The sequence below is a fragment of the Euleptes europaea genome, chromosome 7 (genome assembly GCF_029931775.1).
Source record: "Euleptes europaea isolate rEulEur1 chromosome 7, rEulEur1.hap1, whole genome shotgun sequence".
Classification (NCBI taxonomy): Eukaryota; Metazoa; Chordata; class Lepidosauria; order Squamata; family Sphaerodactylidae; genus Euleptes; species Euleptes europaea.
The window spans coordinates 50701811-50720322 of NC_079318.1; the positions used below are offsets into that span (position 1 = coordinate 50701811).

General features: G+C 40.5%; 1 protein-coding gene across 1 annotated transcript in view; it reads left to right on the forward strand.

Annotated features, from left to right (window-relative positions):
* Positions 1-18512, forward strand: part of USH2A (usherin) — a 588113-nt gene that overhangs the window by 421678 nt on the left and 147923 nt on the right. Inside the window, exons 48-49 of the mRNA XM_056852957.1 lie at positions 2446-2611; positions 7912-8133. Coding sequence (XP_056708935.1) covers positions 2446-2611; positions 7912-8133 — 388 coding nt within the window. The remainder of the gene's footprint in view (positions 1-2445; positions 2612-7911; positions 8134-18512) is intronic.

Below are 18512 nucleotides of genomic sequence, written 5' to 3' on the forward strand. Positions count from 1 at the left end.
CTGGAGAAAGGGAGAAAAGCTTCTCCCTGGCCACTCTCATACCATGCATAATTGTATAGACCTCTATCATATCTCCCCTTAACCGCCTTCTTTCCAAGCTAAACAGCCCTAAACGTTTTAACTGCTTTTCATAGGGCAGTTGCTCAAGCCCCCTGATCATTTTGGTTGCTCTTTTCTGCACCTTCTCAAGATCTGCAATATCCTTTTTTAGGTGTGGTGACTCCTTACCCCTTAGCCGAGACCCCTTAGATGGTAAGGTTCCCCTCTTATTTTGGACTTAGTTGTTTTAATAGGCACCCCCTTTTACAGCCTAAGTGCCAGGGAATCTGAAACTTGGGGAGTCTTGATAAGAGACCTGGGTTGAGCCATGACATTGGAAATTCCCAGGAATGGAGAGGAAGGGCATTACTGCAAGGGAAGCAGAAAAAGTGCAGTCTCCCCCAGCTCATATCTGTGGCATATCTTTCTCATTTCCAGAAGACTTTTCAACACTGGAGACATAATCCAATATCCTGATATACTCCAGAAGTGTCTGCCCAGCCCAAGGACACCGTTGTTTCATTAACCACTGCCAGTTCTTCTGCTTCCTTTTTTCACTCAATCAAGATGGGAACTCAAGTCATTAAATTGCCCTCCATCCTTTTTCAGAAGATATATGGCCTCACCCAGACTTTTCTGTCTATGCAGATCTAACGGTACTGGCATAAGTGCCCCCGTGTCAGAGTCCATGACATTTTATCACAGTGCAAAGTGACATGGAAACCAGCATGGGGTTATGTCAGCTCCTATGGCGCTTTGGCCTCCCCCTTCAGGATTGCACAGGGGCAGCCCAATCCTCTAGGGGGGAAGATCCGTGGTGGCCAGGAGCTGTGCAGCCGCATTTTCTCCCCAAAGGTTTCCCAGATGCCGAAAAGGGATTTTTATTTATTTTTAAAACAAAACAACGAAAAATCCCCCTTTGCCTCCAACGAGGCTGCACCCCCAACAAAGGTGGTGCAGAACTGCTGCAGTGCAAGGAGGCATTCCTGGGGCGAAAGGGGTGATGCTGCTGCTTAATGCCAGCTCCTCCCCCAGAAATGCCACGGGAAGGCCCCCCCCATGCCAGTGTGGGCTTTCCCTTTTGGGAAAGTTCAGCTGGCTTTGCTGCTCTGGTGGCAGGGGATGGTGGCTCTCAGATGCCGCCATGTTTGCCCCCACACTGGCATGTTTGCCCCCACACCATGATAAGGTGGCACCTACGCTGATGCAGGGTCATGCCGGCTCCTAAGGAGCTTCGGCTTGCCCCCTTCAGGAATTTACTCTTAGTTTAGGTCATTTACATTTGATTTATATTTCCTTTTATTTTGTATACAATAAGGTTATTTGTGTTTACGATCACTTTCTCTTTCTTCATAATTTTATTTTGGGGTACCCCTACTGAGATCCACCCTGATATAAACAAATTGCAAGGTCTTGCATTATTCCTTTTTGGAATCCTTTTAAAGCTAATTTCCCCTTCTCTGGGGCCAGTTTGGGGTAACAGGATCTTTTGGGCACTGTTTCATGTGGATAGTTGTTTGCCGTATGCAAAAATGAATCCAAAATTTGCATGAATTCTTTTGGCTTGGCTTCAAATGGAAAGAAAGGGTCAACAAGTTATCACTTAAATATCTGTTTGGTGCTACCAAAATCCCCGCCCAATCTAGCCATGATAACTATTTATTGTAAAGTGAGATGAACGTAAGTTCCAATGTTGCATTTTACGATGATTCAAACAACTGTTCAGTTTGTATTATGTTTACACTGGACTAGTCTGCTTGCACAGGTTGAAACATACAAATAATTATTTGATTGTTCAAGCGCATAATTTATCCCAGCAGCACCCGACAAGAAGTCCTCAGTTAAAAGGCTATTCAAAAATCATTTCCATGCAAATTTTGCTTTAAAAAGAATGTGTGTGTGCTGTGGAGAGAGAGAGAATATACTTGAGAACACATTGTTTGAAAAATCATAGTCATAAATAAGTGATCATATGTTATAAAAGAAGGAATTTCACTTAATATTAACCGGCATAACACAGTGCTCATACTGGGAAGCCATCTTTTGTTTAGGCATGACGAGTATCAGATCAGACAGCTCCTTTCTGAAAGAAAACAAAACTAAAGCACAGTGTAACTCTGTATCAGTATCAGTGATATTCCCTCACTAGGAAGGTCTCACAGTGTCGTGGGAAACATGCAGTATTAATAGAGTATGTATTAATGTAAAATATGCTTAAAAGCTGGTAATTGCAATAGTAAAAATAGCGTAATTTTACTAAATTATTGTAATATAAGAGGTTGTTGCATGAGTTTTGGCAGTATTATGAATAACAGTTCTAAATTGATACATGCATTTTCTTTTGACTTTCCAGGAAATAAATTCTGTTTTTAATATAATCTCTCTCTCTTTGTTTACTAAATGTAGGTGTGTTGTGATGGGATTCTGTACAACAATACACCTGGTTTCCAGTGTTGTGAGGATAAGTACATCCAAGCTATTAGTACATCAGTCATTTGTTGTGGTGGCCAGATGCATGGTGCTCAACCAAACTATCAGTGTTGTGGTGGCTATTATACAAGAGTTTTGGCAGGTAAGAGGCAAATTCCTTAAAGCATTTGATAGAGACAATATAGTATTTAAGGAATATGTATTAATATCCAAGGGTGACTTTGGCCTGCTATGGAAAGTTTAACCCTATCTAAGTTTGGTAAACCAACACAGGCCTAACATTCTGCCTTCCCAACCGGCATCACCACCATTTTGTCTAGATTAAACTTCAGTTTGTTGACCCTCAGCATCGTGACCACAGTCTCAAGATTCTGGCCCAGGACCATCCTTCACATTGGCCTCCAGAAACTTAGATAAAGGTAGTCCCCTCTGCCAGCACCAGGTCATTGCTGACCCATGGGGCGATGTCACACCACAACGTTTACTAAGCAGACTTTATTTATGGGGTGGTTTGTTATTGCCTTCCCTGGGTACTCATTTTACCGACCTCGGAAGGCTGGAAGGTCGAGTCAACCTTCAGCTGGCTACCTGACACCAACTTCTGTTGGGATTGAACTCAGGTTGTGAGCAGAGCTTTGGACTGCAGTACTGCAGTTTACCACTCTGCATCATGGGGCTCTGTACCAGAGACTTAGATAAGTAGATATAAAATTTATATTACCAGTCAGTAAATAGGGAGGCCTGTGCTCAAATGTCCACAAAAGTCTTGTGTTTTGCCGATGTAGGATTGCTAACCTCCAGGTGGGGCCTGGAGCTCTTCAGGAATTACAACCAATTTCCAGACAACAAGGATCAGTTCTCCTTGAGAAAATGGCTGCTTTGGAGGGTGACCTCTATGGCATTATATCCTGCCGAGATCCCTCCCCTCCCCAAACCCTGCCTGCTCCAGACTCCACACCCATACCTCCAGGAATTTCCTAACCTGGGGTTAGTAACCCGATGTGCTTTGCACTCCTTAAAGGAACAGGTTTGCAGCTTGAGAAAGCTTTTAAATCTAGGACTGCTGATATAGACATATTTGTAGCTTGTAGCATCCTTTCCTGGAAACAGTTGATCTGCCCCTTGTTTATCCATGCTTTAGTAACATCTAATTCATTGAAGTGGGATTGTTGCACAAAAATCTTCAGGAATTCTGCCTGGCGCAGGGTATGATAGCTAGCTTATTAACTGGAACTGAAAACCATGAATATATCAGAATAATGTTAAAATGACTACAGATTCCAGTGTATTTCTGGGAACAGTTCAGAGTGGGTGGCTACTGATAGCACTTTTTCTTAGTGGCACCTGGATTATGGAATATTCTGCCTTGACAATAGGCATCATAAATATTTTTTAGATGCCAGGCAAAATGCACCCTGTTAAAAGATTATACTTTTATTTCAGTTGCAATAGAGAAATATATATCTTGATTGTTTTGTTGGTGCTTTTTGTGTTTTTATTACATTTCCATATTGTTGTATATGTCTTTGTTAAAATATTTCATGAGCATATTTAATTTATTTATTTATATGTTTACTCGGGTTCTGACCCACCCCTCCCTGACAATGCCAGTCTCAGGGTGGCTTACAACATATTCTAACAATTACAGGTAAAAATCCTCAACAATTTAAAATACTAGTGGCGTCCTTGATCATTACAATAGCAGGGGCTAACCAAAGGGGAGGAATAAAGGAAGGATAACAGTCTCAATAAAAGAGGAAATAAGGGTTAGGGATAAGTATATCTAAACAATAATAAACTAAAAAAAAAACAGGATATAAAAAAGGAGAGGAGGGAGGCCAGCCAAGACATTGAAACAAGAAAAATATCTGTGTTATTCCACCAATTAATATCAGCTTAATACTATCACAACAGCAACATGAATCTGTGAATTAAAGCTGCCTTACAAGCTCTCCTAAACACATGTAGTGAGGGTTTGTCCTTAATTCCACAGGTAGCAAATTCGAGATCCCCAGTGTAACTATGGAAAACACCCTGTGATGGGTCTCCACCGACCACATCTCTCTAAGGAGATGTTTCAGAACACCCACAGTCCCAATACAGAAGAAAATGGGGGGTAGTCCCTGTTCATGTGGGGTTCTGTGTGCACATCAAAACTTCCATACACATTCTGGATTAGGCTTCATACTAAGAACCAACATTTTAAATATCTATGGATGTTAATAATGTGAAGAAGAAAGGGAAACAATGTCACATCCTTCAATTTGGCATATTATCATTCAAGTGAAAATATGCCTCTCCCTGACAAAGAAATGTATGACCTGTTCCTGCCACAGGAATATACCCTGCTTTGAACATTGATTGTATGCTTGAATACTTATGTGCCTCACTAATGTTGAAAGATGCTCATAAACACTACTCAACGTATTAAAATTGCAGTATGTTCTTGCAAAAAATTTTTTAAGAGTTCCGTATTGTGTGGCCTATTGTGTGTGTTCAAAATCTCTCAGCACTTTGGAAAAGGGAATAAAATGTATATGGAATGTATATGTATATGGAATAAAATGTATCTCTTGATAGATTTGCTGAGCAAATTCACATGATAGGATGTTTATTTGTTAACATTTAAGCTTGCAATATGAGGAAAATCAATTTTCTTTGAAAACCCTTCTAGAATATTATTTGCAGTTAGTTTTTTGGTCACATTTTTTAACTAGAGTAGGTATCATAGCCCAAAGAATGCTTTCCACTGGCTGTTTAATGCACACACTTCTCTTTGCAGACAAGAGTGAGGTCAGGAGCTAAATTGACTGTATTACCCATGGGTTGGCACACATCCCCTGTGCTCAGAAGTACTTTGAATTTCTGCCAAGCTATGCAGCACATCCTAAATTCCAATGCCTTCAAAAGTAATCCATATATCACAATATTAGAATGCCTTCCATCATGTCATCCGAAAAGAAAAAAAATGTTGTCCCACGGAACTAAAGGAAAGTCTTTTGCTGAACTCATTAATCTCAATGTACTAAAATAAGAAGATGATCATCTGTGACCTCTAGACCCATCCAGTGGTTTCCGTTAACTAGCTTAATGCTATTTACATAGGAAAAGAGAAGTTCCACATCACAAACCATCTTGTCTCTAAAAGAAGCTCAGATTTAATCAGCTATTGTAAAACTTCAAGTTGGGGGATATTTATGTACTGTTTGCCAACATTTATTTATTTTTATAAAGATGTGCTTTCTGCTTTTTTCTTCCTTTTTTCCTTAAAGGGCAGCAACAATAACACTATTGGTCACCCTCTATCTGTTTCTTTTTTATATAAATATGCTAATAAAACCAAGCAAAATGTTAATGTGGGTCATTCTTTGATAAGGATAACAATTAACTGGTAAGACTGCATGGTAGTTTTCAGAGAGAAAACATTTTCAAGCTTGGCTTGGAATGGATCCCATTTTGAGAGGTTAATGAGAAGGTTACTGATCCTTTGTGTCTTATGTCTAATGGTCCTTTTTATAAAAAAAAAAATCTGTATTATTTCCGATTGATGTAGCTTACATACCCGTTGAAGGCCTTCCTCTGTTCAGTCATGAAATTAGATTCTAAGGAGAGCAGACATATGTGGTTAAGTATCTAAATGGATTATATCTCTTATTCTCTGAAGGTGTGCTCTTGTCTTTTGGGTTTATTATTTACTTTATTTGATAAAGATATTTATACAGGGCACTCTTGGCATGCATGTTTTCTGGATGATATTTGGCCAGTCTGATGATGCTAGATGTACTTTGAGTAGTTTACTGCTACCAACAAGCTTACAGCACAAGAAGGGAGGAGCAGTGTTATCTGAAAACATAGAGCAGAGGATACAGATATGAATCCCAAGGCAAAGATGGGGAGATGAATTTCCAAAGTATAATAAAGTAAATAATGTTAGTGTTCATCACACTTCTCTTTTTCCCTGGGGTTTTTATGGAGAAAGTGAACATTGTTCTTTCTTGAATGTCATCTGTGAATGCTGTAGGCAGCTCCCAGCAAGGTGACTTACGTATGAGATTGAATACAGAAATGAGAATTCAGGTTAATTTCTACTTTAGAAGTTTTGCTGTTGAGCCTCCAAGCTGCCTTTTACTTCGGAGACATCTTAACGTCTTTTGAGGTATCGATGAGGAAGGAGGAGCTTAATAAACTATTTTTAAAAAAAGAAAAGATGTGCATAGTAAGGCTAATGGTAACTGTAGATCACACCTCGTTCCAGTTGATTCCTGAGCCCACTGCAGAATAGTTTACCATAGGATTCACACCATTTGAAAGCCATCCTAGAACAGTTACATTTGCTAGAAAACAAAAGCTTCTAAAATTCTCGAAATTCAAGTAGAGGTTTCTGCCAGCTGCTCTGTCTTGAGATGCTCTAACAGGAGATTCCAAAGGAGATTTTAAAATAACATTTCAAGGCAAAATGCTGTGTGTGGTATTGAAGTAGGCAATTATACAACAATTTATGGACAAGCCATGTCGACCATTTCCTATGACAGAAACTGGCAACTTTGGTCAGTTAAAGTTAATTGTCTTTTCTCCTTTAAAATCCCTCAAATTCTTTCCTGTAGTTAATATCCCCTTCTTCCATTTTCCCTAAACCTTAGGTAGACATTGTCCTTTCCCTTCACAGCTACACTGTGTGAGAAAGGAATAAGAGTGGGGTAAGTATTAGGGCTCTTTGGACTAGCCCCTAATCAGCAGGAACGATTTTACTCTCATCATGTTCCATCTCCTCAGAAACTGCTGCTTTTCTTCCTGACTGGAGAGATCCATATAGCTCTTTCTTTCTTAGCTGTTATTTTCCCATAAAAAAAAACAAAACAAGATTGAACAATTGTGTCCGCTTCTTGTTGCTTTTGTCTCGACCATTATCCGTGAGCAGGTTGTTACTTATCAGTAGCCCCACAAAAGTGAACCAGTGCACTTTTCACACATTGTCTTCTTTGGCCCTTAAGCTTTCTTCCCCTCTCCCCCATCATGGATTCTATCCCTCGTTCTGGGACTTTGGCAAGGTGGGTTGGCCCCTGAAGCCCTAAATCTGTTCTTTGGCATTTAAATTTTAGACCTCTAGGGCAAAAATCATATCATGAGTGTTTTCCTTGTAGTGCTTCCTTTATTAGCTACAAGCGTAACATGTGTATAGTCACATTTCCATCCACACACATAAATACACACCTTGCTTTCTCATCACCCACTTTCTTATTCCAGCAGTCAAACATTAGCTTACAAACCTCTTGGGTTGGGAATCTGTTGGTTATTCTATATTATACAGATCTATATTACTATATTATATAAATAATAATAAAAGTCTTCTAATACAACTACCAATAATAAAATAATAGAAAAGCCATGAAGTCTACATAATACCTTCTTCAACAGATTCCCATATTATGTTTACATCCTCAGGAGAAGTATGCTGCCCAAACGAAGAACAAAACTGGATCTCTGTTGGGACCGGGGAATCTTGCTGCCAGGGAACTCCTTACTCCACATCAGGAAATCAAATATGTTGTGGTGGATCACTTCATGATGGCTTCAATCACCAGTGCTGTGGTGGGGAAATTGTAAGCAAAGACCTGATCTGTTGTGGGGATGAAGACAAAGGAACAGTCCACAGACCTACAACAGGTACACTGTTGAAATACCTCTGGAATAACCTCTGTGTTGTATTATTTGTGACCAAAGCTTAACTTGGACTGGTTAGTTTTAGTTAATTTAGGTTCATTGTCATGACTTCACTGCAGTCCTACCCTGGGGACTGTGCATGTGCAGGCTGGCCATGGATAATATTTCTAGAACTTTCCAAAATATTAGGTGTGCCCCTTCTTCCCTTGGTGCTTTCCCACTGAAACCATGACATGAATGGGAGTAGGTGCACTACTCCGTCACTTATTTTTTTGCCACTGCAGAGAGAGGATCTCAGTTGCTGTTCTCTGTTTTTTCCTCACCTCCTTTGCAAAGCTGAGGAGACTTTTCTCATAAAAGATTTTTTGTATCATTAATTGTCACTGTAGTGAGGAATAAAACTACATTTAAAGAAGAAAAGTTCCTGATTTTTAACTTTGTTGTTATGACTCTTCAGGATTGTGCCAACTGCGGGTTTAAAAGGACACTGATACATATCCACTGTACTTTATCTGCCTGGGTAATCATGGATTCAGAACAGCTCTTTTTCAAAGGGTTTCGCTGTGTCCCAGCCTGACTGAAAACACCCCGTCCCCTCATTGGGCTACTTTGGCAGAGAACCCTGGAAGTGTGGTCTAACAGAGTTTTGCAGTTCATAGTGGCTCTCTGTGAAAGGTGCTAGCTGACATAGGAAATGACTTGCCTAGCTGAGATTACCTCAGCTCAGCTCCAAGGTTGAAACCTTATGCCGAGTTCCTACTAACGCCTAGTTCATAGGCTAGTGCAGGGCTTCTTAAACTTTTTCCACTCGCGACCCCTTTTCGTCTGAGAAATTTTTACGCAACCTGGGTATATAGGTATATAAAATAGGTATACAAACCCATAAAGAAATTTATTTTAAAACAATTCTTTGGTATACGTTTAATTTTACCATTTACTGTTGCCAATTTTTTTGCGACCCCCACATTGTTACGTGACCCAATATGGGGTCACGACCCACAGTTTAAGAAGCTTTGGGCTAGTGCACTGTTTTCTGCAGGCTTCTTGAGGGTGCACCTGAACACTATGCTGCCCTCTCGGTTCCATGTTAGCCTTTGGAACCATTGAGGATGTTTTGTCATGGAGATCCTCATCTGTTTCTATTTTCCAATAGAAGTTATAAACATGCATTTTTAAGCCAAAGCATTTTGACAACAGTTTTCCTGTTGGTTTCATGTAAGTTTGTGCAAACTTTGCCTACACTCCTTCCTTCCTTCCAGGGAATGGCTCCCCCCAGTTCTAAGCCTCAATTCTGCTTCTGAAGAAGACTCCTTATTTCAACTGAATTCCCCCCCTCCCCGAGTCATTCTTATGTGACACCATTTTAAATGAGCCTGTGTGGTATAGTGTTAAAATGTTAGACTGGTATCTTGGAGACTCAGCTTCAGATGCGCACTCTCTGAAAGGCTTGCTGGGTGATCTTGAGCACATTGCACTTACTCAACCTGTCCTGCCTCACAGGGTTGTTTTGAGGATCGAAAGAGAGAAAAAAGGTAGAGAATTTTATAAGCAGGGGCCCCATTGGGGAGGAAAGGTGGGGGGTAAATAGTAAACTTCACATCCATTTTCTTAAAGGTTGTCCTATGTTCTACTCACAATGAGTGCCCCTTGGAAGAAGGTCCTTGGCAAGAAAGCTCTTGCTAAAATGGCTTCTGTCAGGACCCCTACTACAATCTTTTGGCACATGGATACTTGACCAATGGTCAACTCTGTTATTGATGGCCTGCAGATTAAATGGCATCATCTCTAATTCACCCCCTGTGGATTGTGATGGCATAAACCGTTTACCTGGGCAAAAAGAAGAATACCCCCACCGTATTTCCCTTTAAGTTGCTAATCAGCAGGTCGTTGTGATATTTTTACCATACCCTTTGGAAAGAGCATGCCATGCTTTTTAACACCATCCTGGAGGACAAAGGATGTTGGCCAAAGTGTTATAATTTAGGGCATTCTATATCTCCAAAAATAGATTGTGTATAATAAAGCACAGCTCCACTGGCACTTTAAAGTTTAACATTCATTTTAATATGAGCTGTTGTGTCTCTCGGCTGTTCTTCAAATATCTGAGTGTAGCACACTCTCTGATTTTTTTTAGCTGATTCGTAGCTTCAGCTGCTGATTTTTACAAGCATCCATGGCTGGCATTAGCCCCCCACAGTTGACTAGGATTTTTGGGGCAGAGGCTAGTTTTATCCTGAAACACTATGAATTGTCTAGTTCAGATGAACAATGGGGAGCAACTAGGGGGTATGCAAAAGAAATTCAAGAAAATTTGGATTCCGCTATATTGGACTCAAACATTTTCAGAATTCCTGAATATTCCCAAAATCCCATACTGGAATTTTTTTCTGTGTTGTTTTTTTTCTGGGAAACTGAAAAAAATCAGCTCTGTTGTAGCCTATGAGGAATGTTCTATCACAGCCTTGCTTAGGTCTTGCAGACTGAGGGCCATGGCTTCCTTTATAGAGTCATCCCATCCTCTTTTCCTGCTGCCTTTAACTTTTCCTAGCATAAACGTCTTTTCTTCTCATAATGTGACAAAGGTACGATAGCCTCAGTGTAGTCATTTTAGCTTCTAGGGAGAGTTCAGGCTTTATTTGATCTAGAACCCACTTATTTGTCTTTTTAGCAGTAAACAGTATCCGTAAAACTCTCCTGCAACACCACATTTCAAAGGAATCTAGTTTCTTCCTGTCAGCTTTCTTCATTGTCCAACTTTCAAACCCATATGTAGTCATAGGGAATACTATGGCATGGATTAACTTCATCTTGGTTGCCAGCAACACATTCTTACACTTATGGATTTTTTCTAGCTCCTTCATGGCTGCCATTCCCAGTCTCAGTCTCCTTCTGATTTCTCGATAACAGTCTCCCTTTTGGTTAATGATGGAGCCAAAGAATAGAAAATCTTGAACAATTTCAATTTCCTCATTGTCAACCTTAAAGTTGGATAAATGCCCTGTAGTCATTACTTTTGTCTTTTGAGTTGTTTTCTTCTTATAACAGTTTTCTTTTCTTTTGCCGGCTACAGCAGTAGAAAGGAAAGAAAACCCTGTTAAAAGGGGGGAAAAACTGTTTCGGCACATTCATGCCAAGTTTCATGGGTCTTTAAAGTTTACCACATACCCCCTTGGAAATAGTGGAGGCTGGAAGGGGGCACCCTCTTTGGGGGCCCATAAAATTATTAAAATTAAACCCTTGACGCAATCTTTGCCAGACTTGGAGGTTCTTCTAAGGAGAGTCACCAGCAGCTAGGCTGTAAATATGGTGCATCTACCTTAAGAAACTGCCCCCCAGCCTAGGAAAGATTCCCCTGGCCTATAATGGAGCCATGGGGGGATTTAAACATTAAAGCCCTGTGGAGTTCAGAGTGAATGTGCCAAAACAGGTTTGTTTTTTCCTTTTAAAGGGGTTTTCTTCCCTTTCTACTGCTGCAGCCAGCAATTCTGAAATGATCCCAAAAAAGTCTTTTTTTCCCCTTTCAGTTCGCCTTTATTGAATGCAGACCCCTAGTAGCAACAGGCTCAGTGTTACATCTTTAGAAAACTCCTGTTCCCCCTTCAATAACCTGATGTCTCAGTGGTAGTTCACAGGTTTTGCTTGCAGAAGATGTCAGGTTCTATCCCCAGCATCTCCAACTAAAACATCTTCCATAGAAGACTTGTGAAAGATCCTTTATACAAATTTGTCTACTCCTTTTCAGTTATTACTGTACAACACAGTGTTTAAATGCTGTAGTCAGATGCCTTGTCCAACACTCACAGTTTTTCTACCATTCTTGCTTCACATCTGTGACTGTTGTGGACTCAGGCCAAACATCTTCTTCACCTCTCCTCTGAGGGGAGGTCATCTGTTTTACTGTTAAGGGAACTATTCAGTTTATTACTCCCCCTGAGTTGGAGAAGGGGTATTATTTTGAGTGCTTCATACCAGTTAAGACAGCGGGGAGGGGGCATGGTACTTTTAGGTCCAGATCATATAATTATGTGTCTTTAAAGTTTTTGTTTGAATGTCTTGTTCATATGTCTCTCTACTTTTCCTACAGAGAGTCCATACCTTTAGGTGTGCAAACTACTGGCAGAAGGCCAATGTTCCTTTCTTGTTTGGGATCAGGCCTTGACTATTAACAAAATATATGGTAATTAGGGTAGCCCATGTGAGGTTGTCATATTGTTTTCCCTGCCCTGTTGATGGCTGTTTGTTGACCCTTTACTGGGCCACCCCTTTTTATGCTGGTAACTGAGAGAGTATTTCCCTTTGTCTTTTCAGTCTTTAGTCTATCCTTATTTTACTAAGATTGTTGAGGTTTTTTTGGCTTCCACAACAAGGATTTTCCAGGACACGTATGGCAACTGGTAGGAGGGTTGGCAGCAGGGACTTGTGTGTGTGTGTGTGTGTGTGTGAAACCATAGAGTTTCTGGTGATTCCTGGAGCTACCTGGTTTTCTCCAGAAGTGATGTAGTGATATCCGTGACATCACTCTTAAAAAAAAAAAAACCCAGTGGGAGACCTCCAGTGAGAGGCCTGATAGTTTCCTGCATTTTTATATACCTGTATGTGACACCATGACAGAATTTGGTTTTTGGTGTAAGTTTCCTCCATCGGGGATGCCCAGATTTGTTTTTCCTTCTTTCCTAGACAGAGAGAATATGTATCGTTTTGGTAGTCTCAGTATTGTATTTCTCATGGCACTCCGTTTGACTCTGTGCCTCTAGAAGCCTTTTTGGTGTAAGCCATCTCAGTCTCAGATGCCTGCACTATAGTGTGGGGGCCCTCCTGTGAGGGTGTGTCTCCTAGTGGCACCTGGTCTTCTGCAAAATTAATTTGTCATACTAGTGTTTAGATCTAGAGCTTATTTTTTTTGTTTTTGGTAAACTCTAAAAGCCTTTCTGTTCCATGTGATAAGTTTGAATCAGCCAAACAACAAACCTGCTTTGTTAACTGTTATGCTTTCTCAGGCCTCATCTCTCTGGTGACTTAGAGTAATACTGAGAGGGCTGGAGAGAAGGAAAACAAAGAAAAAAGAAGCCTTGCAACCAAGCTAGTAAAATATACCTGCTTTTTAGCTGTTTTCATCAAGCCAAGTGTGTGTTTCTTTTATTGTTGTAATCACCTCATAATAGGCCAGGCCCGTTTACGCACTAGCAACTTACTTCGTAATTGCAACGTGTCCAGTACACAAGAATCCAACTCGCTTTTAAATTTCTGCTCGCACTGCTCTGCCTTTCTTCGCTGCATGTGATAAGCTGGGAGCAACGGGCTCCCACACATGCCCAGTCGCCTCTGGAAGCAAGAGGACGGCGATTGGTCCAGCTTCCCTTAGGGAGGCGGGAGGAGTGGGGTGGTTGGCTGGCAGCAGGAAGTGGGCTGGCAGCAGGAAGTGGATTCAGCACTGATTGCATGATCCCACTGTAAGGCTCCCCGTGAGGAAGTCGCTTTATTTTTTTACTTCGCCTAATAAGCGGATCCTCTTACTGCGGAGAAAGTGCGCTCTGATGACGCTTCAGAGATCTTTCGAACAGAGTAAGTGCGGACATGCAAGGAAAGCCCGCGGAAGCCAGCGCCGCAAATGGTAAGTGCGGACACGGCCCAGGTGAATACCAGGTGGGTCCCGAGTCCAGGCATTGCCCTCATTGAGGGCTGGAAGACTAAGCAGTCCCAGAAGCTTCTGTAGGGTGTGAAACTGAAGATTTTAGGTCTGGAAACAAGGGGTTGTAACACAGGGTGATCTGTTTTTATGTTTATTCTCAGACTGTGGCTGGGCAGAGTGCTCTGCAAGTTGCACAAGGTTCATTTATGGTGCATAGTATCCATCCTTTTTATCACATCAGGCCTGCTTCACTGCTTTCACGTTATTCTGGTGCGCATCTGCTGTCTTTCACTCCCACTGATGACTTTGGTAATTTTGGTCAGTTCCTTTCCTACACTAAAGCAGTAGTCTCAGTGGGCATGGGCATGGGCAAGAGGGAGGGGCAGACTCTATAGTATACCATAGAGCAGTGGTCCTCAATCTTTTTGAGCATGCGGGCACCTTTGGAATTCTGACACAGAGTGTTGGGTGCATCTACAAAATGGCTGTGGCTGGGAGACAACCACAAAATGTCAGGAAGTGTGGTTACACATAAGTCAAACAGTAACTCCAACATTTCAGGAAGAAGCTCTGCTTAACAGGATGTCTTTTTAAATGAACATATTGTTTAAAAATATTTTCTTGCTTGCACACAGCTTATCTTCAGTCACCCAGTGAAGATCCTTGTGCAGTGGTAGCAGCAGCTGCCAATGCAATGTGTGTGTTTTTTAAGCTGCACAGCCAGTCAGATTTCCAGTGGCCAATCAAAGCCCTGCTGGACAAAAGGCTCATTTGCCCCCACTCATTTTCTAAAAACAGTTGGCAGGAACAAGAAAAAGCGACCCCTGGCATAGAGTCTAGGAAGGTAGAGTAGTTACAAAGGTTGGGTGTTCTAGGACTTCTGCTTCTCCTATGGTTTACAGGTGTTACTTGTGTTGCAGATGGATTTTTCTCCTTAACATTGAGAAATACCTAAAGAGGATTTTGAAAGTTTTTTTCAGCTTAATGGAATATGATGTAGAACGCACACGCATGTGATGTAACACAAGAGAAGAATGCGGGAGAAAGTGATATAAGGCAGAAAATTTAAACTTTAAATTTGAATTTTGGTGGGAGGAAGTGACCTCACAAGAATGGGAGGAGCTGATCTTCAACCTGAACTTGACTTTACAGGCCATGGCACCCTGCTGAGTTTCCACTCTCCCCTGAATCTCCAGGAATTTCCCAAGCCAGAACTGGCAAGCCTACTCAGGTGAGCCCTGAGGGTTGTAAACACAAATGCCACCCATCTAAATAAACTGGAGAGCTGGACAGAGCTTGTAGACTTGACTGTGCCTTAAAGTTAGGTGATTTTGGGCTAGCTGTGATAATCAGACATAATCCTGTAAATCAGGCATTTAAATATAAATGGGGTTTACTTACCAGCTACTATGTTTAGAAATTGTTATTGACTTCCTGGTTAGTTTGGGGCAAATTGTTATACTTGCATATGTTCTTCTGCATCTATATTGGTAATATGACTAGCAATGATGTCTCCTTGGAAAGTACACTACAATGAACAGATAATTTATTATTTAAATAGAAAGACTAGTATTTGAATTATTTAAAGAACAGGAATAAAAGGAAAACGTGTCTTAATTCTACATAAGATTCATTTATTGAGCTTGGAGAAAAAATAGATTCTGTGACAATATCATTTGCTGTTCTTTCAGAAATAGTCTCATAAGTTCTTTCCATATTTTCAAAGACAGAGGTGTTATATTTTAGTCATTCGTTCCTTTTTGCCCATATGCATTGTCACCAGGATATATCAATAGGTATTCGGATATTTAGTGGTCGTTGTATAGCAGGGCATATGGGAAATTAAATTGTACAGATGAGTTTTAATCTGATGGACTTCAACATGCTTTTTAGCATGGCACATTTGTTCCTGATTTCTCCTATGAAGCTGCCCAATACTACTGAACAATTGGTCAATTAAGTCAGCACTTGTTACTATCCCGTCCAGCTAGCAGTGGCTCTCCAAGATCTTAGGTAAAGCTCTTTCCCTGCTACCTGAGATCCCTTTTAACTGGAAATGCTGGTGACTGAACCAGGCAATATATTCATGCAAAGTAAATTTTTACCAGTTTACCTTCTCTAATACATTTCTAGGAGTATTGGGTTTAAGCTTCTCTTACCTCAGCAGAAGACATGATGTATTAAGACATATCTTTGGGAGGTCCCCTGAGTTGGAAGAGACCCTTAGATTATTCATGGCTGGCCGCTTGTGCGGTGTTTTTCGTACTGTACACAACACACAGCTTCAGCTGATTCCATTGAGTTTGTGAACTGAGGCCACCATGGTGAGCCTCTTCTCCTCCCTTCAGGTGTTTAGTATATTCTTGCATGAGGTATAAAGAGGACATTTGTTTATACATTCAGTTGCTATGCTGTTACCCCAATCTATGTATGGACTGTATTCCAGCTTCTGTGCTTGCCTCCCTAGCTGAATGAAGAATCATGTGCTGTGTGTGTCTTTATCCTGATCCAACAATCAAATATGTGTGCACATCCCCTAAGTTGGATATCTGCCATAGCATTGACAATGTCCTTGGGGTGGGGAACAGGGGTGGAATTTACACCACCTCCCCCTCAAGATCAAATGGTTGACAAACTCTACTAGAGCCTCTGTTTTGTTCCTCATGTCCAGCTTTCAGTGTATCAGCTGACAGCATTGTAGGAGTAACACCTTACTCCTACACTCTTCTCCTGAGCCAGGTTCTTTTGTATGGCAGTACATTGTGTGGTTGCCACAAAACAGGTCTGGCTCGTAAAACATCTTTTTATGTACTTTATTACTTAAACTCCTTTTATTTGCCTGCAGGAGCCCTTTAACAAAATCACATTGAATTGACTTTCTCACACCAAATCAAATCTCCCTGGTCCCAGTTCAGTTGTCTTTGTCAATATGTATTTTATAAATGGAGTGAATTAACAGATGCTGTTGGAAGAGAACTGCTGGGGTAGCGTTTATGTTTTTACTACTCTCTCTGGACAGATGAGTTGTGTAGGAGTGTAATACAGGTACCTTGGGATGAAAGTCATGCTCTTCATTTCACTCTGTATATAGATAGATGTATTCTTAAGTATTTTTCTCACATACATACATATAGAAGAAATATAACTTTTTAAAATGTTTTGCTTTTAATCAACATTTAAGTGCTATGAAATGTCATTCAAAATACTTTAAAAAGGTAGCGTAGAACACTAAAATCAATCAATATGTTAAAACATAGATTCAAGCATCACAGAATATATTCTTTGCTATTATCCCACTTGAGCACAAACAACAAAGTTGATGCATTTATCTGGAAGGTGAATTGTTGTAGGCACTATGGAAATTTTTATTGTGCTATTTTGTTTTTATACTAATAAATAACTTTAATTTTCCGAAATAAGTTGTCTCCCCTAATCATCATGGAATTTCGCAACCCAAGAATTCTACTTGTTTTCACCCAGCATACTAACACTTTGTAAAATTTAAAGATGAATAATATACAGGCGTACTCTTTCTGGGGATGATGCAATCCCCCCAGTGAATAAGTCTTACCTTTTGCCTCCCACATGGGCTGTTCAGCCCCTTGGCAATGAGCCTGCTTTTGTACAAGGAAATTTACACTTGCAGAAGGAACTGTTTGGATCAGCAACTTAATAATTTACTCATCTCAAATGTGTTAATAAAATTATCCAAAATTATGCTGACAGGCACAATGGTTTCTGTATGATGCATTCACTGTTCTGTTCAAGGCGGACGTTTTCCAATTAACATTACTTTTGGGGAAGGGAGAAATCCTATCTACACCCACATGTGAGCTCTTTTTCACCACACATATAGGAGATGGGAAGTTTCAACTGAAGGCTGATTCCACTCTGACATGGTTTTACCAATTGTATTTTCCCCATGCACTCTGATTGGCCCCAGAAAGGAGCTCCTCCCCATGGATACATGGAAGGAGCGTGGTGCACAGGTATACAGTAAGTAGTCTGCACTGCTGTGTGTTCAACAGACATAGCCAACCTACATGACAATGTCCATTCTTGAGATGGCGATAAGGTCTCTGACTCTGTCCTCACCTTACTTTAAATGTTTTCGAAGCTGTATCAAAACACTAACACACAACTAGATGGCTTAAGAATTTCTAGAATTTTTCCCCAGCTTGTTATTCTTTGCCTGCCTAAATTTCTCCCTTCCCAACCCTTCTTATGACATCAGAATGCAACATTAAGTTACAATGACCAAGTAGAAGGTTCTGGTTGAAGGAAAGTGTTGAAAAAGTAATTTGCGATAAGCACAGATTCTCTGATTTTGTTATGAAATTTAAAGCCTTTTAATCTTAATTTTGTTTAATGCTATTCGTTTCCCCATTTTGCTTGATTACTTAATACCTAGCCATATTTGTGAATTGGTACAAGGAAATACAATAATTTTTAACAGCATTATTGCCCATTTCCTATTTTTTTCCCCTTTATGGTAGTACTTCATATTCCTCTGTTACATATTCTAACTTGTTGCAAATTTATATTTTGTGGTTCTGTGGTTAAAATCAGCAATTTTTGTCAGGGCAATTCTCTGCTTTTAAGCAGTGGACTGAGGTGATTTTTTGAAAGGTAATCAATTCATCAATAATATATGGACCTATTTTCTCTTCCTCCCTCTGCCCTACTGTGGGCATGTTTTAAACTGTACATTCTGTGTGTCAAGGTTCAAGAGTCAAGTGCTACATGTGATAAA